Here is a 24965-nt window from a genome sequence, read left to right as displayed (position 1 = left end):
CAACTAAATCAGAGCATGTTTCGGCTAATGACGAGTAGCCCTCATTGGGAGAGTAGTTAGGAAACCTGTAACTGCTGTGTTATTATAAAGCACTACAAAATAAAGTGGTAATGGTCAGAACTATGTGCCACCATGTTACATAAAGACCATCCATATGAAATCGTTTTCTCTCATCATACCATCCGCCGCTCGAAGCAGCCAACTGAACAAAGCAGCAGCTTCTGGCCCTTCACAGCTCCAGCTGGAGGAGGCTCCCTCAGCTGTCCTGTCCTCTGTTATGGCTTCAATGATGGGCCTGTGACCAGTCTCACACACACCCTGGCCTGGTGCTGTATGGCACTGCCACTCCACAGTGTTAGCCAAGTGAGCCACTCAGCACAGAAAGGACCAAGTGCTGCAAACACAGCTAATTACCAGTGCCGGCAGCATTACGTGGCCAGTTATATTATTTGTTGTGTTTTTATGATCCTTGAGAACAGCTAGCCAAATATGTTGAGATATTTGCAGCACAATTACCACAGTTCAATCGACAGACCACTCTTTGCTAATGTTCAACATTCTTGCTGGGAGCAATACAAGTATATGCCTCTCTAAATAAACTAAACAGCAATGCAGGGTTGCCCAGACTTTTCCTGAATGTGAGGAACATAAGAATGTTTTTGCTATCACTAATGCCTGGTTCACACTACACGACATTTTCGTCTGTTCCAACAGTCACTTTGTCAGATTACGCGATTGTGGAGTCATAAAATCGTGCCATGACTTGGCCGACAGACTTGACACACTACACGATGGTCCACACCAATCATCCCCGGTCGTCTTTCACGACAAGTGTGATTTCATCAGGTTATCTTGTCATATTATTATTACTATTATTTCTGTGACTGTGTCTGGTCATGTGCCAGCCGAAAGATGGCAGGAGCTACATTTAAAGTACATTTAAACATGCAAGTCACTGATTTCTCCACAACAAGTTCCTGCAAATGTTTCACAATAAAAGCCTATTTGGAAAATGAAGGGATTCTCTCAACCAAAGTTATAATGGGCTTTTAATTTGAAACAGATACAGGAAGTGTTGAGTTTGAAATTTCCTAGAGGAAATATCAAAAAGCCTGTGGTGTTGTTGTTGTACAGTTGTCTACGGCAGCAGATTGCTCTGTGTTCCTATTGGTCAAAGTGACGGCTGTGACGAGAGCAGTCGTGAACGACAAAAGGAAAATCAAACATGTTAGACTTTTTGTCCGAACGTCGTGAGGTGTCCCAGACATGGCGTTGGTTGTTGTCTACTATGAGACACTACACGAGATGAAACGATGGATTATCGTGTACGACACTTATTGTCGTTCACGATCCGAGCTGACGCGGTATGACGCTGCGTCGAGCCATTATCGGGCTGATATCGTGTTGTGTGAACCCGACATAAGGGTGCTTTCATACCTCGAGTTGTCTTGCTTTGATCCGAATCAGTGACGTATTTTGTTGCAAAGTTGCAAAGTGTAGTAGTTTACTTTTAGTTAATATAATAAATGGAAAATGGTCTTGCATTTATAAAGAGTCTTTCTAGTTTTCCGACCACCGAAAGCACTTTTAGATGGCACAATGCCTCATGCCACATTCACATAGTCTTACATTAGTGGCCAAGGCTACCATACAAGGTGCCACCATTCACACACCTCCGCACGATGGAACAGGTCTTCCGATTAATGGATGAGCCGCTCTCCTTCCTGAGCCACAGCCACTTGAATAATGATAATAACCTTGCCCCAGACTCATCTGGAATATAAAGGCTAATTCAGCTCACAAAATATGAACCATATCAAGCATCGACAGGAGGACAGGGAATGCATCTTTTCTCTGTGAGACATGGTTACATGTCAAAGGAAGGAGGGGAAATAAGTCCAAAAAAAAGGAGTGAGCAAGTATAACTGCTCATCTCACATCCAAGAGCAAAAGAGAGAAACATTGTCAGAGACACATCATCTCTGTGGCCCCGGGCAGTAACGATGACAGTGCGGAGCCCAGCCAAGAAAAAAAAAGCAGTCATTGTAGAAGGATGTCAGTCCTAATTCTGTAGTTCATGATAATCTGAAATGCAGTTTATTGTACCATTGTCATCATGTGGATGGACTGGATTGTTAAAGTGGTGAAAACCGGAGAAGAGGAAGACGTATGACCATGCCTTGAAGGTAGTGTAATAACGGTCACGCATTGTTGTTAACGTCCATTTTTCTTTTGTGTCCTTGTAGAGTTGTTGTCAGTTTATGAAGCCTGCATGCCCACATCTGCAACAGCCCCGTTTGTGTATCTCTGCGAGGGCTAAAAGCTGCTGTAGCCTCGAGCAAGAGTCTGTATGCAGTCAATTATTTTGACTTTATAAGTGCAGAAACCCCTCTATGGGTCCATGATGAAAAAGAGGGCCCCAATTTCGACACAGAAAAAGCTCTTGGCTTCCTCCAGTCACTTTCCATCCCTGCCATTCAATTACCCCGGCCAAACAGACTGAGCATTCAATGCCATGATGAAGCTAGGTCATACACAGCCAGATGAAAACCTGCAGATAAGAGCCTCACACAGACAGCAACACACACACACACACACACACACACACACACACACACACACATACACATGCAGCAGCCTGTGTGATGCTAATAGAGTTGTGATGTGGCGCTCGCGGCTGGGGGCTGAAGCATTGGTCAGCTCTTGCCCTTGCCTGGGAGGCAGTTCCCAGTACATCGCTGCTGACATGCAAATCCTATGGCAATTGCTTTGCTTCCGTCCTCTCTCTGTGTGTGTACTCTCCCCGTCTCCCTCCCTCTCTCGCTCTCTACCCCTCTTCCTCTCTTGTGGATGCAACCGTCCACCCAGTGTACAGAGGAAGATCAACTCGAGCGACAGCAGCAGCGCAGAGAGATGCAAGGAGCCCAGAGGAGCTCCAATGGCGCCACATTCTCACCTCCTGTCTCTTTCTCCTTCTACCATCTCCCACACCCTTACTCCCAACCCATCCCTCTGTCTGTCTCCATGCCCGTGTCCCTCACACCATGCCGGGCCACAGAGCACAAGGACAAGGCGGAGTGGAGGAAGACGGTGCCCAGCTACAACCAGTCCGCCGGGGCTATGGACTTGCGTGTATGGAACACTCAGGATGAAAGTCAGGAGCCCTTGCCTAAAAACTGGGAGATGGCCTACACAGAAACCGGCATGGTCTATTTCATAGAGTAAGTAGCCTTTCTCCTGCTACTTGCTTGCATTGTTTTGGTCCTATTACTCTCCCATTACATCAGCATTGTGCTAATCCAACTCCCAGTACTCTCCCAATTCATCTCTTTTACAGCCAGGGTAAGCAAAATGTGTTGAGAGATCTGGCAGCCCTGTCTAACTCCCCATCCAGCACACTCCTCTGTACTGTATCAAACCAGGTGTTGGACATGGAAGTTATCAGTGGGCTCGGCGATGGCAGTTGTGTTCTTGATTAAGTTTTGCTTTTATTTCCCCCTGTGTTTGATGTCGGGTTTGTTGGCTGGTGCTAAAAGCAGCAGGCCCTGCATTGTTTACCTGGCCCCGTTAGTGTGGCAGGCAGTCAATGCCGAGCGGCTGACAGAGCCAGGTGCTGCTGCTTGCCACTAAATCAATAGCTCATTCTGCCAGCCAGAGAAACAACAGGCTAAATGAAGCCCGCCACCCCTGACCTGCTCTCTCAGTTTTGCTCTTTATGATCTCTGCAGCTGCTCACTCTTTTCCTTTCTCTGCTCTATGTATTCCTCCTTTTCCCTCACTCATTACTCTGCCCCATTCTCTTTCTTTTTCTCTCTTCCTTCTACCTCAAAGGTTAGTCTGATCTTTGTTTAAATTTTAAAGGTTTCTTTAATAAGCCATTTCATCCCCAAACATTAGAAGTTAGCCACACTTTATGTTTTCCTGGAGATTTTAGTTTTGTTTGTTTGCTCGAGTTGGTGGAATAGCTTCTGGGCAAAGTGGCTCCTGAGAGTTGGAGTGCTAATTGCACGATCGTCACAGCATCTTAATTGTTTTGAAAATGATTTTTACTGCACCTAAAGCCAAGTCTCCTCTTTGCATTTCAGTCACAACAGCAAGACCACTACCTGGCTGGACCCCCGCCTCGCCAAGAAGGCAAAGCCTCCTGAGAAATGCGAGGAAGGAGGTGAGACTAAAGACCGTTTTACACAAAAATCGTGCCACAGAGTCCCTTCTTTACGCCACCTTTGTATTTTTACACAGAATCAAACTATGGCAGCATCCTACCGCCTACGTGATTCTAGATTTTAGATAGCATGCCAGCATCCCAGAAACAACTGATGATAGCAGCGTCAGCCTCCAGCATGACCTACGACATACGTGTCAGCAGCACTTTCTAAACCAGTGGTTCCCAACTGGTCCAGCCCAGGGGTCCAGATTTCTCCTTAGTCATAAGTTCAAAGTCCAGCTAGTTTACTGTCCCTGTCAAGTAGCTGTCCATTAGTCACTCACTCTACAGCGGGAAACGGCACTTTAAAATAAAAGCTCTTCTTTAAACAATAACAATCATTTACCATCCCCGTCATATGGCGGGTGATCTTGTGGGTAAGGAACTCCCCATCTGCATCGTTTTCCCAATTTGCAGACATTTGTGGCTGCTGTTCTTCTTTGAGTTAGCTGCTAACTGCTATAAGCTGCCTTTTAAATCCCTTTAGATCTGACAAACATAATACGTCATCATAACGTCACACCTGTCTCATCCGTGATCCCGTCCTAAAGGCTGTCCTTTATTACACAGATGATGTGATGCTGTTCCTACCTCTGCTTAAAGGCGAGACAGCTGTGTGTCCCCAACCCGCAATCGTACATCTCATGAAAAACAACGAGGCAGAATAACGGCGTGACATTCCCACTTTGAACAGGCAGTGTAAAAGGAGCTAATATCTGCAGATTATTGGAATGGTAGTAACCCTCACACGGACACTTGTACTCCTTAGTCCCATTCATACCCTCACCTCCCTCACCACATACACACCTTCAACTTCTTGCTGCATAGACCAGTATGTGCACGAGCCACATCCCTGCCTCCATGAAGAGGTTGCTGGCTAACAGACGGCGATTGAACAGCTGAGCGGGCCTGATCACAGTCATGCCGGTGACACAGCACAAACCTCCGCTCTCCAGCCTGCCCCTCTCCTCCTAATGGCTTCTGGGACACATGCAGGGAGCTCATCAGTGCGGCATCTCTCAAAAGGCAATTTTCTATGGCCCCTCTTGCGTAAAGATCTCCTCTGAGCCGCATGTGTTTGTCACACAGCAGCAGAAACTCAAGATGTTGCACACATACACACTGCTGGAGAGAAAAGGCTATTATTTTCCAGGGAGGCTGTATAACAACTCAGCATTTCCTCCTTCTCTTCCCTGCTTCCTCCACAGTGTGTATTAAGCCCTAAACACATAGTGACAAATAAAAGCAGTCCCTCTGTTCTCCAGGTGGAGGTGAGGATGCTGTGAAGCTGCCAGTCAAAGCACCACGTCTCATTGTGTGTGTCCAGTAGTCCATGTGGTGCCTCAGCAGTATCTAAAGTGATTTGCGTCTGCTTTCTTCCCGTTTGTTCCCCCTTCAGAGCTGCCCTACGGCTGGGAGAAGATTGAGGACCCCCAGTATGGCACCTACTATGTGGAGTGAGTAAATTTCTCCCTGTGCACGAAGGGACCCAGTGGGATGCAGCTGTGAATTGTGGTGGATGTGGAGGATATGGCTTACTGCTCTTATCCAGTCTCTTTCTGCCTCTGTTGAAGTGACAGTCGAAATGTTCATCCAAGGGTTTCAATCTACTGTACACCTGTGTGGTTCCTCTGGAGTTGTGTCTGTGTGCTTGATTTAACTGACTGCACTATTTTCAATGGGTCTGTGTTATTATATTCACATCTCCTGCAATTTAAAGCCGTATCGCTGATTTTCAGAGTAGGGATGTCACGAATACTGATACTTTTGTAGGTTGCCAAAATTCCAAACACGTGGTGGTACTCCTTTTCCTCCAGTACTGTCGGTACCAGGAATGCAACTCTTCTGGGCCTGACAGGGCAGCATATACGCCTAAAAGTAGGGCCGTCTGTTTCAATTAATTAAGCTTTCCATAGCTTGACACCTGGGCTGCATGGTTGTGCTGTGGTTAACATTGTCGCCTCACAGCAAGAGGGTTTTTTGTTCAAACTGGGAGTGGGGGAGCCCCTCTGCGCGGAGTTTGCATGTTCCATACTATGTGATAGTCTGGTGACCTGTCCAGAGTGTACCCCGCCTCTCGCTCAGTGTCAGCTGGGATAGGCTCCAGGATAAGCAGTAATGGAAAATGAATGAATTAATTAATAGCCAGACACCCATTAAAGGGTAGCTGTGTCTTTTTTTAAGAAAATCACATAATGACACAATGACAAGAGGCCTTTCTTCTTAGTCCGGCGCTTCATTGACTCAGTCAGCCTTAGCGCCACATTTCAAAGTAGTATCGATTTAGTGGTGGTGAAATTTTAATGTTTAGTGATGTTAATGTGTTACCTTTTATTTTATTGCCATGTTAACATGAGTAAACGTAGAGCACACTGCCCACCCTCTGGTCTCCACTTGTTAGCTAACATTAGCCCTGGCTGCTCTGCACAGCATACTACTGAGGTTGAGAGCTAACGTTAGCTAGCTGTTAGCAGTGCCATGTTATTTCAGTCACTGCTGGTTGCTGCGGAAACATTGTCCCCACCCTCTGGTATCTCTTCAGGTCGCCCCGGTGAGTAAGTGGCTTAATTTTGAGCCGAAAAAAAACTCCTTAGCATTGTTAGCTATGTTAGCACCGCTAGCTGTGCTGACATTGCTAACAATGCTAACAGAGCTAACAGTAATAGCATGGTCAACAATACTAAAGGGACTTTGTGGTTCAAAATTAAGCCACTTACTCACCAGGGCGACCTGAAGAGAGACCAGAGGGTGGGCACAATGTTTGTACAGCAGCACTGTTGGGTCTGTATGGCATTGATAGCGGTAATCACCGAATAAGCAGCTCCGCTAGCTCCCACCAATCGCATGTGGTGCGCAGTAAACTGAAGAGGAGCAAAAATAACCTCTAGACCAGAGCCTTTTTTGACCAAAAATAATAAAAACAAAATCTGTGTGGAGCCACACAGAGATTCTGGAGCTTACACTTTGCAGAGCTGGCAGTGAAAGCAAACAAATCTGTCCATGTTTGACGTTGAGTTGAAAAATGTCCAACTGTGGGTAACTTTGGCTCGTCACTGTCACATCTTACCCAGCTGTCCAATCACAACAACAATGGAGGAGAAATATGTTAATTTACTATAGATCCATGGTTTTTTAACCTTTTTGTGCTCAAATCACAAAATCTCAAGGCACACCTGTTTCTACATCTGTGCACAGTGGCCTCTTATCACTCTTGTCACAACATAAGACAATAAAAATAACAAAAAATAAGACAGGTAGCTTTCATGATACTGTCTACTGAGAGTTTTTCTTTCCTCTTTTCTTTCGGTGGTAGGTGGTCTTCACTGGTGCTTTGTTGTAATTTGCTCTGTACAATAAAGCGATGCATCGTCCCACTCATGGCTCTGTCTCCTTTTAATTGATGTGATCCTTCACACTGGCTGCCAATCAGGGCTTCTGATGTGTCACACACTTAGAATTCCTACATGCCAACGGTGACAAATAGGTTTTAATAAAGGAGTGCATATTCAAGTCCATTTAAGTAGTACTAAATTTCTGGTGTTGTGACATGCCTGTTCCAGAGGTATAGAGGCATTAAATGAGTTCATCTCAGGGGACCTGTGGAATATGTGATAGTGGCATATTATGCTTTTGTCCGTGAGGTAGTTTCCCACAGTCCTGCAGAAAGCAATTATGTCAGCAGAGATAACACTGCTGGGTTACAGCTTTGTGTGCGTGAACGAGAGAAGACAGCGAAGAAAACAGACAATGAAGGTTCAGGGTCCCTGAGAGTGAAACAAGGGCCGAGATTCCATTCTGATCAAGAGTGTAAACAAGAGCACAATGTTCCATTTTAGTCCCATTACTGTGGTCAAAGAGGGAGAGACCTGCAGGCAGGGGGGGACTCAGAGCTCCTGTTTATGCAAGAGGGTCATTGAAAGGCTGCCTCTCCCCCGTCTCCGTCTCTTTGTCTGGCAAATTTTGTTGTGAATGAACGAGCGAATGCGACAACGTGACACAAAGTGCCATTATTTCCTCAACAGCCAAACAAAACATGAGGTGTGGCAATCAAGGGGCGAGAAAGTGAGCCAGAGAGGAAATGAAAGAGTGGGAATGAAAGAGAGGGGAATGTTTATCTCTCCACACTTAATGGGGAGGGTATCTCTGTGCATGAGTCATACGCAGCAAGAGCACTATTTGTTGAACACACACACACACATATACACACGCACATACACATATACCATCAGCGCCTCAGCATGTGGCTGATTCACTGTGCAGCATCGATGCTTTCTGCCTTCCCAAGGTGCTGTCATGACCGGGATTTACAACTGTTCAAGCTCATTAGGCAGATGAGCTACTTCTCTCCATTACCATCTAACCGTGGAGGGACATTTCTCTGGGTAGCAGAAATTGTTTCGGCACACAGGTGTGACCTGCGAGTCATTAATTGTTTTTAGATTGAGTTTGGCGTAAATTCCCCAAAGTGGAGTTTTTTCAGAGCAGTTTAAAAAGACATCTCTGGCCGTGTGATATGAAAAAGGAGGCACATATCCGTTTACATCCATCTACAGTTTATTTAATCTTTTGATCCTGGGATTACAATGCATCGAGCAGATGCTGATTCCATCGTGGCGATGTGGACTATCACGGCAAAGATTGCTACTGATCCTCTCTATCCAATTCTCTTTGAATCCACTGAGAATGTCCAGTCAGTTTTTATATTTCTGAGGTTTAGACGTGCTCTCAGTCCATCTGTACGTGTTGCACTTCTGGCACACACAGGTTTGTGTTTGTGGTTGTATTAGAGCAGCCTGTACGACACGCTGTCTGCCCAGCATAGGTTACGTCACACCCAGCACTCATAGTCAAATCACAGGTTTGCATGACTGTATCAAGAGTGTGGACAAGCTGAGCTCAGCGAGGTCAAAAGGTACGACAGCAGACAGACAGAGAAGCAGGAACATTAGCGGGCAGTCAGACTGGGTGTTGTCAGCTGATGAATAAAATGATGAACAGAATGCCAACAAAAACAGGATGGAAACACACCAGGATCACCTACGCTCCTTATCTTAGAGCTTTATCTAACAACTTGTTCTATTGTGTTGAGATCTTTATCATCTAATGTTGTTATCTCTCTTGTGCAGCCACATCAACCAGAAGACCCAGTTTGAGAATCCAGTGCAGGAGGCGAAGAGGAAACTGAGCGTCGACACGCCTACTGTAGGGCTGCCACCTGTAGCCACACCCTCAGGTAACTGCAACCACAGTATGTACACAAGTGGTAATGGGGAGAGAGTCGTAGGGACAAAACGTTAACTCAGAAAATTCAATTTGATTTATTTTGAAAATCAAAACCACATTGAGACATGCCAATGTGATTTAAGATGCAAGGATTAAATGCTGGCATAATGAACACATGTAATTATAGACATTGGTATTGTGGTTTTAAAATAATGAATGTAGACACTGGATGTCGCCATTTGGTTTGTGGAGTCCCCTTTGAAGCTCAATTTGGCATTTTGGCCGCTGCCATCTTGGATTTTTTGAGCCAGAAGCAACAAAAAGTGACCATATTTGGACGAGAGGGTGGAACTTACCCTAATGCTAGCTGCTAGCTTGTTAGCACAGTGTTTTTACAGTCTGGTTATAATGTGATCATGCTAATGCTAATTTTCACTAGCAGAAAAACAGACTTGAAACCATCTAAACAAAATGTTCTGACCAGGAAAACTGAACACCTGATATAGGGCCGGGCGATATGTGTATGCGTGTGTAATCATGATTGACACAGTGTGGGGTTGTATTTATATTTTAACGTCCAACAAATTCAGATCAAAGATACAGACTTTTTAAAGATATTTTTAGGGCATTTTTGCCTTTAATTGATAAGAAAGCTCAGAGTGAAGGGGAGAGAGAGAGAGAGAGGGGATGACATGCAGCAAAGGGACACAGGTTGGAATCGAACCCGGGCCGCTGCAGCAACAGCCCTGTACATGGGGCGCCTGCTCTATCGAGTAAGCCACCGACGCCCCCAAAGACACAGACTTGGCGTGCTTCAGTCTTACTAGTTTCTTTGCTGATTTAATGTCACATTTGGACTCTGAATGCTTAATGATTTTCAAATATAACATAAATGGGTGGCATGATGGTGCAGTGGTTAGCATTGTCGCCTCACAGCAAGAGGGTTACTGGTATGAACCCAGGGGTGGGGGAGCCCTTCTGTGTGGAGTTTGCATGTTCTTCCTGTGTCAGAGTGGGTTTTCTCCAGGTACTCCAGCTTCCTCCCACAGTCCAAAGACATGTAGGTTAACTGGTGACTCTAAATTGTCCGTAGGTGTGAATGTGAGTGTGAATGGTTGTCTGTCTCTATGTGTCAGCCCTGTGATAGTCTGGTGACCTGTCCAGGGTGTACCCTGCCTCTCACCCAATGTCAGCTGGGATAGGCTCCAGCCCCCCCGTGACCCCCATCAGGATAAGCATAAATATATGAACATAAACGGTGCTCTAGCTGAATACCTTTTACATTTGGCTGTGTATCCTCGTCTTCCTGCTGCTCCACACGCTGCAGCACAGGTGCAGACGTTCAGTATAAAGACATAGCATTATTTAAACACAGGTTCTGGCCTTATAGCTTTAGCTTTCTGTTCAGTGGAGAATAAAACCTATATAACAAGGTATTAGATGTGTTATCCAAACACTGGAGCACTTTTATCATCTACTTCATGCTGAGATGACTGTCTGAAAGATGTTCTAACAGTTGACAGGCTGCTGATAAACAGCCCATAGCCTCTGAAGCAATGATATTCAATTTGAATAATGGAGCGGCGCTTCACTGGGCGGCAGAATTCATTCTGACAAGTAGATTGTGAAATAGGGAGAGCTCTGAGGTCTCTTTGAAAGTGCTTTTGCCCCAGTCATTCACCGCAGTTCAAAGATCTCTTTAGAACAGAGGAAGGGACGGAGACAGAGAAGGAGAAAGAGGTGAGAGTGACTTATGATCATAAATTGCATTTCAGCTGGGTCATCTGTTCATCATTTACCACCTGTGGTGAACGATGCCGCTCGGCTGGCCTAATCACCCTCCTCTCAGTCAACGTAAGGCTCCGAGAAGCGGCAGCCCTGCGCTGTTGTAACACGAGTAAGAATTATTAGACTCTTCTGCGTGCTTACACACAAAGCATGACCACATTAGCATTCAAACTAGCCCCTGTGTTTCAGACGCCCCTCGGACAGAGCTGTCTGCCTCACTCTGCTGCACGCAGACCCCCACCTCCCACAGCTGAGCCTCTCTGCAGTCTGCGGCTGATATTTCCTCCGTGTGCCACCGCCTCCAGCTTCGACTGCCTCCCCTGTGCACGCTCTGCACCTTCCCACCCTTGTTAATGAGAATTAATGGGTAGTGGTCTTGCGCAAGTGTGTGGACGTACGTGAGGTGGCATCTAAACACTGTTTTGACAAGGCTGGCTCGCCTGACCCCCCCAGACAATGCCGCAGAGCACAGGAGCAAAGCGCAGCACTATGCTCGGCCATAATTACAGCGCTGACAATCCTGTCTGACATTTCATATAATCACTTCACCCCCGAGAACACAGACTGTCCCTTTGTGGCCCACAGCTTAATCAAGACCATGTAAACATGGCTTTGGTGTATAGCCCCCCCCCCCACCTCACCCCCCGCTCCAGCTTTACTTCTCTGTCAGCGTTGCTTTCATGGTGATCATGTAAGAAACAGTGCTGGCGTAGCGTGTGAACATGGAAGGCCTCGACGTTCTAAATCCTATCAAACATGCATATTAGACACACGGTCACACCTTAAAGGAGCAGTATCTCAGATTTAGTGGCATCTTGCGACGAGGATTTTAACCAGTTGAAACTTCTTCAGTTCGATTTCTTTTAGTGTTCAGGAGGTTTTTATTCGAAGCCAAAATATCTCTTCCTCTCCAAACAAATGGATCCGATTTTTCTGACACTGCTCGTCATGCTGGGGCTGCTAACTGCGGTGGCTAACGCAAAAGCGCAAATGCCTCTATCTAGAGCCAGTTTTTGGTTTGTCCACTCTGGGCGACTGTAGAAACATGGCGGACTCCGTCGACTAGGACCCGCTCCTTATGTAGATGTAACTTCTGAAATCATGAAAACATGAGTTCCCTATTTAGAGCCAGTGTTTGGTTGAGTGTTTTGTTTGTCTGTCGACCTGCGAGCATGGAGCAAACAAAGAAGGAGAAGGAGAAAAAGAAATAACTTGTCCGCCGCTGAGATTGAAGTTATTTTAGGTGAAGTGGGGTTGTGAAAAACATTTTTATTTTCCTGTGTTAGTGTTGGTGTGTCAGAGACAGGTAAATCAAAGGCTTGGAAGGAGGCAACGGGTGCTGTTAACTCTGTGTCCTCTGTTGTAACAATCATCCAAAACGCTAAAGGAAAATGGTTTGACATGAAGCTTGAAAAGACGCACAAGTACACACACTAACCCTTCCCAGTCACAGCTCTCTGCTGCACATGAGCGCATTGCTGCATCATCGGAGTGGCCTCTCTGTCAGTTTGCCCTGACCCTCGACATTTGTTGTCTCTGTTGTGAAATTAAACCACTATTAAAACATCTTAATACAGGCAGTCTCATGTCAGCAATAAGCCACCGTTAAGTTTAACAAGTAAGATAGTCTCCCTCCAACACTCAGATTCAGGTTCACCAGCTGCCCATTGTGAGCGGAGACTTCACGTCTTAAGGCCCTGACACACCACGCCACAGTCAGCCGTCGACCAAAGTCAGGCCGTTGGTGAGCATCTGTCGGCCTAGTTTTTGTGGTGTGTCCTTTGGTGTCGGCGGCTTTTCGGCCGATTGAGCATGTTGAATCGGCAGCGGAGCTTGTCAGTGAGAGAGATCACTCTCATTGGCTGTTTAGGTTTTATTTCCTCGCCCCTGTAGCGAGTGAATCTGCCTGTAGTGAAACCGGGGCTAACCGGTGCTTCCTCCTCAGGCTCCACTTCACTCAGCTGCCCNAGTCCGTGGAGGTGCTGCGGTGCTCGGCTGCACAGATAGGAAACCCCTCGGCTGACAGGATGTATCACTCTGTCACTCTGCTCTCTCTCACGCAGGCGCAGAACGTATGTGCCACTTGGCCGTTGGATGTAGTCCGTGTAGTGTGTTCAAATGCAACTGACACAGGGCGACGTGAGGCGGCGTAGACGACACAACAGTTGGCTTTCGTTGCCGCTAGTTCTTTGATGTTGGTTTGGTGTGTCCGCACCTTAAGTGCTTTCCCACATCTGCAGCAGGGGCGATTGCTCTGAAACAACAAGGGAGGCTGAACTTCCCCTAACACTTCATAGAAGAAATGGTCAAATATGCACTATTGAATTTACATTAAAATAAGAATTTACATTGCATTAAACATGCACTGGGATGCGTTTCACGTCATGACTACGATGCTTAAACGTCAGCTGTTTATCACCAGTTTTCATACGCGACCTCCCTGTCATACTCTCGTGTCAGCACGGTGGACGTTGAGCCTCCAAGCATTCCTATGAGACAGCGCTGAGCAGGTTTTTTTCATCAAAGCGAGACGGTCATTGGATAAATGTGACAAAATCGTCACTTCCAGGGAGGCTCAGCTGCATGATGATTGGAGGAACTGTCTAAAAGGCTGAACCCCTTTGTGACTGACAGCGCTTCGCATTTCGAGCTCAGTCCCATGCGGATATTTGCGAGTGGAGTCTTCTGACAGAGAGCCGCCCAGAGTTCCTTATTTCCATAGCTCATTTTCACCATTAAACCCATCTGAAAATCTATGAGATGATTATACACAAAAGAAGACAAGCCTATTATATTCTAATTCTGCCAATATATCCCTTTAAATCCTGAACACTGGACCTTTAAATCGTCATGAGGAGTTTCATGTTATTGCATCTGCATACATGTGATTGCACAACATTAATATACATACACAGTCTTGAGCAAATGTCTCTGACACAGCTCTGATGTAGGAGTGTCATGGTAATCATAATCTTTTTTTTGCTTCTTCAGTGCGGTCACGTTCATCCGCCAATTGCAGCGCAATTATGCAAATCACAATCCCATGACACGTTGAGAGTGGTGTTGGAGGCAGGGGGGAGGAGGAGGAGGAGGAGGAGGAGGAGGGGGAGCTTCTATCTGTACCCTCCCTAATGAGATTGATGTCCCACCATCTATCAGTGTGGGAACTGCCAGAGAAGAAGCCCAGTGTGCAGGGACACAGCACATAACTCACAATCTCATAGGCTCTCACCACGGGGAAGGGCGGCGAGGATTTAGTTAGAATTTCCCTCTTTCTGTCAAGGCTAACTCTATTTCTCTCTCTGTCTCTCTCTGTCTCATCGCTCTTATCTCACTCTCTTTCTCTCACACACACACGCGCACGCACGCACACACACCGTCTAATATAATCCCTTTCCTGTCTTCTAAAAAGTTGCCCCATTTACACATCCTGCAGGCGCCACAAAAGAAATTTGCAATGAAAAGTTTACCTGGAAAATGTCAGGCGCATTTCAGGATGGATTTATCCCCGCAGTGAAAGGAATTGGTTGTTTGCGGTGAGGCTGGGGCAGAATATAGACACCCTGCAATAACTGGGTGTTTACTGGCTTTGCAAACGGAGCAGTCGACTCGCAAGTTTCTTGTGTGTGTGTGTGTGTGATTTGTTTGAGTTTGCACTTAAATTACTACTCTCTCAGAGCGTTCGTGTAATTACTAGCAGTGAGCGACGTGCTGTCAGACACGTTGTCACCGCACGAATGTTGTTATGATGGAGACAGATGGCAATTTGTGAGCAAGCGTTTTCAGTTTCTCTTCATATCCAGGCCTCTTTTTCACACACGCGTGCACGCTCACATACCACACAGACAGCCACAGCACGGAAAAAACCTGTGAACTTTAAAGATGCTGCGCTCATCTATAGAGTCAATGCCGCTGTGACTTCATTTATAAAAGCTGAATTTTATATCCTAGTATTTATTGTCAGACTGGAACTGTGCAATGTGTTGAAGCGGAAGCAGCAGAAGCAATTTAGTATAGAGTAATTACAGTAATTAGGCCATTAAAGATATTTTTCTTCATTTCCCTTTCCATTACCTCTTGTCAATCTCCTCTTTTTCCACTGTCATCCCCGCAGCAGACGAGCCAGGCAGGGGAGTGCGGGGCTTCACGCGAGATCCGACTCAGCTGCAGGGTTCCATGCTGCAGACAGCACTCAGAAAAAGCCCCCAGGGTTTTGGGTTCACCATCATCGGAGGAGACCGACCAGACGAGTTCCTCCAGGTCAAAAACGTACTTCCGGATGGGCCTGCTGCGCATGACAACAAGATCGCCTCAGGTAGGGTTCCCGCCACGAGCCTACTGTTTATTAAAGTGCACTCCGGCGTCAGCTGTTCGACGCCATCTGACGTGCCTGCAATGCAAAGTCACACGAGGAGGAAACGCTAGAAGGAAGAGTTACGCAGAGACAAATAGGCTTTTATTACTTGTCTAAACAAAACGTAATCCAGAGTCACATTCACGTGTGTGATGTTTGCATGGCATGTACGCCTATGCACACAGAGACACTCGGCTTGGCATCAGCCCTACGTACTGTACATAATACAGTTTTATGTACCCAGAGTAAACACAAACAAACAGAGGAGAAAAAACACCAAACAGGCTCTGTGAATGTCACATTGCTCGATCAAGCTGAGGCAAAAGTTTATAGTTTACAGTGTTCAGTGGAGCAGCTCTAAAAAAAGAACACTTCCGTCAATAAAGCACGTGTCCAGTTTACGGTGACACACAGATTTTATACGCAGCCATATATCACAGGTTTAATAGGCCTGCAGAGCGGGCGTCTTTCTGTGGACTGCTTATCTGCATCATGTGCTCATGTAGCACACACAGACATGTGTGTTACATGTAGCTTTGCAAGTCTGCTTTCTATAAACTCAGTGTAGGAGCACCCACATCCCAGCGGCTGCCATTTATTGTATATGTTAATATCACTTGCATGGTGATTGTAGTTTGAATTATGGGTGTGTCAATATCCTGGAATTTATGATAACTGTGACATTTAAAAATGAAATATTGATATCACGTTAATAAATTTTGTGTAAATAATCCAGCACCTATTAAAGGTCCAGTGTGCAGGATTTAGAGGGATCTATTGGCAGAAATGGAGAAGAGTATTCATGACTCTGTCTTCTTTAGTGTATAATCACCTGAAACTAAGAATTATTTTGTTTTTGTTACCTCAGAATGAGCTGTTTACCAGTTCAGACCAATGATTTGCGAGGAGATGAAACGGTTTTAGAACATTACAGAGAAGAGTTGCAGCGGTGTGAACTGGCTGGTCTGAGCTGGACTGAAGCCGGCTGATGGTGTCACCTGCAACTCAGCTGATCAAATCGCCAGCAGCTGGTTTTAAAGCATGTCACCTGCTTCTACAGCCAGTCGGCTTGTAGTGAAGTCTGCTGGTCAAGTCAAAATGACTGCAGATGGCGTGTTGCAGCAGGTGCTCCGTCCCCACTCTGTTTCTGTCCTCACGATGTGCCAGTGTTGGACAGTGGGCTGCTGTTACTGCTCGCTTATGTGCTAATGTGCTTATGCCCCACCCACACACACACATTTTCATCAACTGATTAATTGGCGCTCGTTATTTATATTTTTGTGGCGTATTTATTATGAACACAGTCCATCTGATGCTAGTTTTGTTTCTGTTTTTCCCCGTTTCATCACTACTACAAATGCAGCTGTAGCCAGTATCTCACTATCACGACTCTAATTCATATTTTAAGAAGCTACGAATTATATTCAGCCACTAAATAAACCTGAAAAGCTGCAAATCAGAACAGAAGTACAGAGAGTTGTTGCATAGAGATGATACACTGTCTCATCTAGTTGCATTGGTGTGAACTGGCAGGTTTTTAGAACGTTGCAGAATGGCGTGCTGCAAGTAGTTGCATGTTTCAACTCGTCTCGTCTGAAGTTTCAGTTGGTTGCAATCTGCAACCTCAACACTAGATGCCACCACATCCCACACACTAGAGCTTTAAATCATTTCCATTTTTTGCTGTTCTCCCAGTGCCATCTGGTTGCCTTTTCACTGTCCATCGAACAAGCAGTGTTAGATTTTAGAGGGATTTAGTGGCATCTAGTGGTGAGGATTACAAATTGCAACCAGCTGAAACTTCTCCTGATTAGAATTCCTTCAATATTCACTGTTCAGGAGGTTTTCTTACCAGGAGATGAATTATCCACAGAGGTCTGTTCCTCTCCAAAACAAACACCAAGTGATTTAAAACAGTAAAAACATTAAATAAAGCAGGTTCACGTGTAAAAAAAAAAAAAAAAAAGTGTTTTTCTGACGCTGCTCGTTGTGGAGGGGCTGCTGACTACAGTGGCTGATGAATGGCCCTATCTAGAGCCAGTGTTTGGTTTGTCAGTTCGGGGGTTCTGCAGACACATGGTGGACTCGGTGGACGAACACCTGCTCCCTGTGTAGATATAAACAGCTCATTCTAAGGTAACGAAAACACAACAATATTTATTTTCAGGTGATTATACACTAAAGAAAACAGACTTCATGTATCATATTCAGTTTCTGCCAGTATATCCCTCTAGATCCCACACGCTGGACCTCTAAGTGTAATTGCTCTTTTCTAACATATTTGTACAGTTATGGTTACAGACTCTCTGTCGGCCACATAATCTTATCGTGTCGAAAATCTGATATTCTTCCAGCCGTAATTTGAATTACTGTTAGTGAAGTGCTTCAGGATTCACATTACACTTATATTGATTGTATTGAATGCTCTTACTGCGACACCGGCGCTGCTGCTGAGTATCAACATGGAAGTGGAACAGGGAGAGTAATTATTTTCAATGTTTCATTTCCCTTGAGAAGGAGGATAATTGATTAAACCAGAGAAATGAATGTAATTAATTTCATTGCACCCACTGAACTGAAACTTCATGTAACCTTCTTACGGATTTAAGACTTTCTGACTGCTGTGCCTCGAGCTTTTATTTATGCTGTGAGTCCAGTGTTTTAAGTTTCTGAGACTCTTATCTTTTACCTACATTACCAGTGTTGTTTTATGGATGCTGAGTCGTTAGATAAGTCATTAGAGGTACGTGGAGTGGGTTCTGAGCAGGCACTACATTGGAATATGGAGCGCTGTGTTTGCTACTGTAGGAGAGGGTATTGATTGTGTAGGCGGGCTGAATCCTCCACTGGGCTTTTAGCCAACTGGCCAGTCAGCAATTCAGCTGACCATCCAGGCCGATATCTCAGCCGGGGCAGGGGTGATGAGAGTCACCCCCCTCTTATAGGGAGATGAAAGGAGGAAGAGGAGAGCGGCATGTCAGTGATCTTGTTCTATTTTATACTCGCGCTCCTTTTCTCCGTCCCCATTAACATCCTTGAGTTTTATCAAGGGTCGGACAGAGAAGGAGAAACAGAGATTTCACTTACAGTATGCAGTCCAGATAATTATCATTTAATTTACTGGGATAACAGCCACATTAGTATTGTACATCTTTAAATATGCCTCGGTGTACTGCAGAGCTACAAGCATTTATCGATGAGCTGTCAACAGGGTTCCCACACATCTTTACCAATTCATTTTCAAAACTTTTCCGTAATAATTTACCCGATTTCTATGAATCTATTAGGTAGTTTGAAATATAGGCCTATAGAGTGATCACAGGGCGCAATAATGGGCTCTTAATTATGTGTGCTCTGCCCTAAAACAGGAATTATAGCAAAGATGTAGCGTAGATATGTTATGGAGCGCCTTTATGTTTACACATACTCGGGCCATATCTGGCCTCACTACGACAGGCGTAAAACGTGCTGATGCTGGCAGCGTGTTGAGCAGCCTTTTGGTTGTCTTGATGCTTTTTGTCTTGGCAACAAATTTGACCAATTTTAGCAACAGTAACAAGACAAGACGCTGTTAATCAGGAAGTACTCGTCTGAAGACATTGGCACTTTATTATCGTCTCGCTGAGGACATTGGGACTTTGTTATCGCTGACAATGTTTAGTTTTTTATACTCTTTGGGTCCTACTGATCCCAAATAGCTAGGAGAAATTAAAAATGCATACTTAGCAAAAGCTCAGGTCACAGGAGGATATAATATTTGTTATTTGAAAGCCATACATTATAAACACTCAACTTTCCCAGGCATTTTCCGATAAGCAAACTGCTAGCGCGTGCTAACTTACTAACTACTGTGGCAGTTTCAACAGTCACGCAGTGCACCACTTGATTTTAAATTAGTGATACAAGGAACATATTTCGTACAGAGTTAGCAAAGTTTGGGGATTTTTATGAACATATGTTAGACAATATCCAACACAATCTATATTCAAAACTTTTCCAAAACATTCTGTTAGTGCCAAACCATTTCCAGGTTTTTCTATTTCATAATATTTCCAGGAATTTCATGACCTGTGTCAGCTGTTAAATTAATCGTCAACTAATTCGATAATCGATTAATTGGTTTAATTTTTCAAGAAAGATTCCACGTTCTTAAATGTGAATATTTTCTGGTTTCTTCACAACAACTTATCGACTAATCGACAATGAAAATTATTGTAAGTTGCAGCCTTAGTGTGGTGATGTTGTGATCACAGTCCCCACCATCATTCCACATAATGTGTAACAGCTCGTTGTTGCTTGTAGGTGACGTGATCGTGGACATCAACGGGGCATGTGTGCTGGGGAAGACTCACGCTGATGTGGTGCAGATGTTCCAGTCCATCCCCATCAACCAGTACGTGGACATGGTCCTGTGCCGCGGCTACCCGCTGCCTGAGGACTCCAGCAGCAGTGAGGAGGCCTCAGGAGGCCTCCCCACCTCCAAGGACACTTCCCCTTCCCCCTCCACCTCCATACCACAGGACCCGCACTACACAGTCCCAGATGGAGGCACCCTCCCCAGGCAGACCGCTGCAGTACCGCCCATGATCAACGGAGGACGCCATCACCACCATTCTCACCAACACCACCACCACGTTCCTCACATCCCCAACCAAGAAGGCCCCGATCCCACTCTGTTGCAGCCGGAGCTGGTGAGCGTGCCCTTGGTGAAAGGTCCCGGAGGTTTCGGCTTCGCCATTGCAGATTGTCCCCTGGGTCAAAAGGTGAAGATGATCCTGGACGCCCAGTGGTGCCGCGGTCTGTTGAAGGGTGACGTCATCAAGGAGATCAACAGGCAGAATGTCCAGACGTTGAGCCACTCCCAGGTGGTGGACATCCTCAAAGACCTGCCTGTGGGCAGCGAGGTCAACGTGCTGGTGCTGAGAGGAGGTGAGTTGGCAGAAATGTGTCACACTGCAGCCGCAGGTAGAGCCTTAATCCTTAGAGGTATGTCGCAGCTGGCAGGGTTACAGTGCTGACGCTGTGACATCTCTTTTGTTAACTCGCTGCTGTCTGTATTAATCTGCTCAGGTTACTGTTCAGAAAACAAACAGGTGTTAGTGCCCAGAGATAGTCTGGAGCTTTTAGTCCCACGCTTGTGAAATCATTTAAATCCCCACACAGCTTTGTGTCACCTGCAGCCTGTCTGTCTCTTACTTTCCATTTCCCAAAAGGAAATAATGAGTGAAACAACAGAGGTGACAAGCCCACCTGCTAGTGTTTGAAATTAATTTCTTAAAGGGATACTGCTCAGATGTTCCGCCAACTTTTTTATCATAGCAATGTGGGCACTATGTGTAAATGAACTATGTGAAGTTTCTCTCTATCTTGCCAACACCCAGATCTCCCTACTCGTCTGGCTCTTGGGCTGTTGCTTGAACTACAACTTGTACTTATGCATTAGAAAACAAAGAGTATTGACGCAGATTTAAGGCGAGCTGCCCCAGTGTTGATGAAATATGAACCAAGATTCTGTTGCGTTGCCTGTTTTTTGCTCTAAAATGTTTTTTAAGGAACATTTTAGCTTACTTTTTAACTGTAGTACAAAATCGTTTGTTACCGGCCAGCTGCCATATTGTTTTCGGATGAGAAACTCACATTTCGTCATCCACAAACGGGAGCATTTATTGGTCAGATCTGGTGCAGTGCATTCTGGTAGTTGTAGGTTTTCTACCTCTTTAGATCCAAATCACTTTTATGGGCCAAATATGTGTTCACACACACACAAGGAATTTGACTCAGTTTTTTACTTTGATTTCAACATACCTACATCTAAATAGTAGGGGTGGGACCATGACGTTTTGCAAGTCATAAGTCTTTGCACTCAAGTGCCAAATTAAGACTGACATGTCCTGACTCAAGTCCCAAGTCCTAACTTGTAGTTTCAAGTCCCAAAGCCCAGTTCAGACCAGAAATCTGCAAGGAGACAAGTTGAAACAGGCAACTACTTGCAAAGCTCCGTTCTGCAACGTTCTAACAACCTGCCGGTTCACACTAATGCAACTAGATGAGACAGTGTATCATCGCTATGCAACAACTTTCTGTACTTCTGTTCTGATTTGCAGCGTTTCAGGTTCATTGTGTGGCTGAATATAATTTGTAGCAGAAACAAAGCGAGCATCAGATGGACTGTGTTCATAATAATACACCACAATAATATAAATAAACAGCACCAATTAGTGAGTCAATGAGAATGTGTGTGTGAGGGGCATTGGCAGCAGCAGCGACCCACCATTCGATGCCGGCACATGTGAGCACAGAGGGCTCAGCGGGGACGGAGCACCTGCCGCAACAAGCAAACACACTGTCTGCGGCCATTTTGACTTGACCAGCAGACTTAACTACAAACCGATTGGCTGTAGAAGCAGGTGACGTGCTTCACGCTCCAAAACCAGCCGCCGGCGATTTGACCAGCTGAGTTGCAGGTGACACCATCAGCCGGCTTGAGTCGAGCTCAGACGGCCAGTTCACACCGCTGCGACTTTTCTCTGCAGCGGTCTAAAACGGTTTCATCTTGTCGCTGCTCTTTGGTCTGAACTGGGCTTAAAACACAGACATGACTGTTAAGATAAGGTGGTTATATATAAAAAGCCGCAATGACTAGCAATAAAAATGTATTAAAATTGCAAATGTCTGTGTTTTCCAGCAGAACACTTGAATTTAACTACACACTTGAGAAAAAGCAAATACCACAGCCATTTTCAAAGTGTTTATGTCTCTCTTTGGCATATACAGTCCAGTTTTTTGAAAAGACCGTCTTTCCAGCAGTGAAATACGTCTTTAAGAGAGAAAGCAACATTGTTATACAAGCGCTGACAAAGGTCGACTCAGTTGAGGCGAGATGTAGTGTAACACGTAGCGCGTTTTAATTTATAAATAACAGGTTGGATCGTGGTTTTCTGGAGGTATTGCTTGGACACACAGATTGTCCCAGTGTTAAATAAAGCAATTTCACGCTCCGGTCCACACCAACTCTGCATCACCCACCGTGCACCTTCCCAAACAGGGAGGAAGTCATGCTTAGTCACATGGTGAGTTGTGCTGGGAAGGCGAGGAGCAATGGCAGTCTCAGTGATTCACTTGCTGCTCAGAGAGAAAGAGAGAAGGAAGGGAGGAGAGGCAGAGCATGGTGGGTAATCATTGCCCTTCTTCTCACTCCTGGCTCTCAGCGACTTGAAGGGCTTGTTCCTTTTTGTCTTTACTGCAGTGCAGTAGCCTAGATTCCAGAGATCAGTGTTGCACCCACATATCAAATGCACTCAGCTGGGCTCTGCTCGCAGCTCCAGGGGCTTGTCCTGTGTCTGCGTGTGTGCTGCTGTTATTAACTTCTCGCCCATTTGTGCCAGCCTTATATGTATTTCTTTTTTTTTTTGCGCGTGCATATGCATCATGTGTGTGTGTGTTACTGCTTAAAAAGGGGCAGAAGATCACAGCTTTCCAGGACTAAAAGGAGCATCGCTGCAGGGCTTCCCTCAAGTCACCAATAAACCAGGATTAGGTTAGGCTTTGCTCCCAGCCAGAGGCTACAACTCCCTCCCGATGACAGCAGCAGCAGAGAGAAATGAAACAGGAAATTATTTGGCCCTGATCCCTGTTCTGGATTTAAATCTGGAAATGAGACACAGTCCCCTTCCCCGTGGGATATGTACTGCAGTCAGTGCTTATGATATCAAATGAGCAGGGAGATATCATCAGTAGTTCTGCGTCACTACTATTTGAAAAGGAATTAAATCAAACAGAGTAATTTCTCCTACACATTTATTCATTCAGCAACATTCATTAAATCATTTACGTAATTCTGTTGATGACACTCACAAACTGGTTATTAGAAGCTGCAGAGTGAGAGTGCGCACTGTGGCAAACAGCTGGCAGGTTTAACCCAGAGAAGTGCATGTTTCCCATGGCCTAGGGTCACCTCTGTGTCTCCCACCCTGTGGTGACATGCAAACCATCTCTGCTACTGGAGTATACTGGCCCCTACTGGTGGAGTTACACCGTGACTCACTGGCAGAGAGGAGAGCAGAGCCAGGTATTAAAAATCAGTTTGGAAACCTGAGGCACTGAATTCTGAAAGACTTCGAACGAGGTGCAGAGAACGTCTGCATAAGAAGATGGAGAGGAGGTTCACTCTTAGAAATAAGGATTCTTTCTGAGGGGATGGTTCTACCCAGAACCCCTTTTTGAAGAAACAACTCAAGGGTTTTTTGTAAAGGTAAGGGTTGAAGTAAGAACCCTTATTTGGAAGAAAGAGTTCAAGCGTGGGTTTTCAAAGATCCTCACTCTCAGATATCCAAATGTTTACATGTTTCAGATGGTATTTTTAAATATTTATTTATCGGAAAACATGTGTTCTGCCGTAGCTTATATCTTTACCATCATTTTATGTCATACAATACCACCTGGTACTTGCCGTTTTGTATTCACTTCTAATTTGGAGCCCAGTTTTGGTTCCCAACCCTGCCGCACCTGAAACAGTAAAGGTAAATCAATCTGGCACTGAATTTCAAGGGGGACTGATTATACTGTCGGTGTATTCTCAATGCATTTGTTTAGAAACATATTTTTACGGTGTTTGAACAGAAAGTCCTTCACACTGCTCTCGATCAGCTTCATAATTTATTCGTAACACTGACTTTTCAGTCCTCCTGGACCTTCGTCACGAGTGTTCAACACCATTATTTACAACAGTGAGCTTAAATAGAAACTGCTCTACCCATTTCACCCATTGTATTTAAGCTCAGTGTTGTGAATAATGGTGCTGAACACTCTTGACAAAGGTCCAGTACAGTAGGACTGAAAGGTTTGTGTTACTAATACATTGTGAAGTTGAGCAAGAGCAGTGTGCTGGATTTTCTGTTCAAAGACTCAACTGATATTTTCAAGCATTTCTGCATCTGAGACAGTTGGATGTGTGAATATCTTTCTGCAAACAAATTGGATGCGAGAGTGAAAAACAATGCGGCAACATAGGAATGTAGGCACATGCTTTTAAAGAGGACGTGGAAGTTTAGAGAGAAAGAAAATTCCATGACTTTTCCGAAACTTTAAATGATTTCGACTAATTTCACGACTTTCCAGGCCTGGAAAAATGAGTCTGTGAGATAACTTTTCCAGGTTTTCCATTCCTTTGGGAACCCTGTCTCATTGAAGGGTTCTGGATGGAACCTTTCACAGATGGTTCGAGGTGTAGAGGCCAAAATACCAGCAGCAAATGGCGCGTGTCAAAAAATAAACTGTCCTATTACCAGCCTTGCCACTCCTGAATTAAATGCGTTTTTCTCCACTCGCTCTGCTTGTACATACCAACTCCCGTAGCAGCTCGACTCCTCCACTGACGTATAAAGAGAACTCTGT

The 24965-nt window shown here is 45.2% G+C and overlaps 1 protein-coding gene across 2 annotated transcripts in view; it reads left to right on the top strand.

Moving 5' to 3' along the window:
* The window catches only part of magi3a (membrane associated guanylate kinase, WW and PDZ domain containing 3a), a 194324-nt gene that overhangs the window by 150163 nt on the left and 19196 nt on the right, over positions 1 to 24965 (top strand). For both annotated transcript variants that reach the window (XM_050065066.1, XM_050065067.1), the window contains exons 5-10: positions 3059 to 3221; positions 4086 to 4165; positions 5607 to 5664; positions 9334 to 9440; positions 15333 to 15533; positions 19875 to 20501. In XM_050065066.1, the coding sequence (XP_049921023.1) occupies positions 3059 to 3221; positions 4086 to 4165; positions 5607 to 5664; positions 9334 to 9440; positions 15333 to 15533; positions 19875 to 20501 (1236 nt within the window). The remainder of the gene's footprint in view (positions 1 to 3058; positions 3222 to 4085; positions 4166 to 5606; positions 5665 to 9333; positions 9441 to 15332; positions 15534 to 19874; positions 20502 to 24965) is intronic.

This window comes from Epinephelus moara, chromosome 16 (genome assembly GCF_006386435.1).
Source record: "Epinephelus moara isolate mb chromosome 16, YSFRI_EMoa_1.0, whole genome shotgun sequence".
In the NCBI taxonomy this organism is placed as follows: Eukaryota; Metazoa; Chordata; class Actinopteri; order Perciformes; family Serranidae; genus Epinephelus; species Epinephelus moara.
This window is presented reverse-complemented; position numbering and strand designations above follow the sequence as displayed.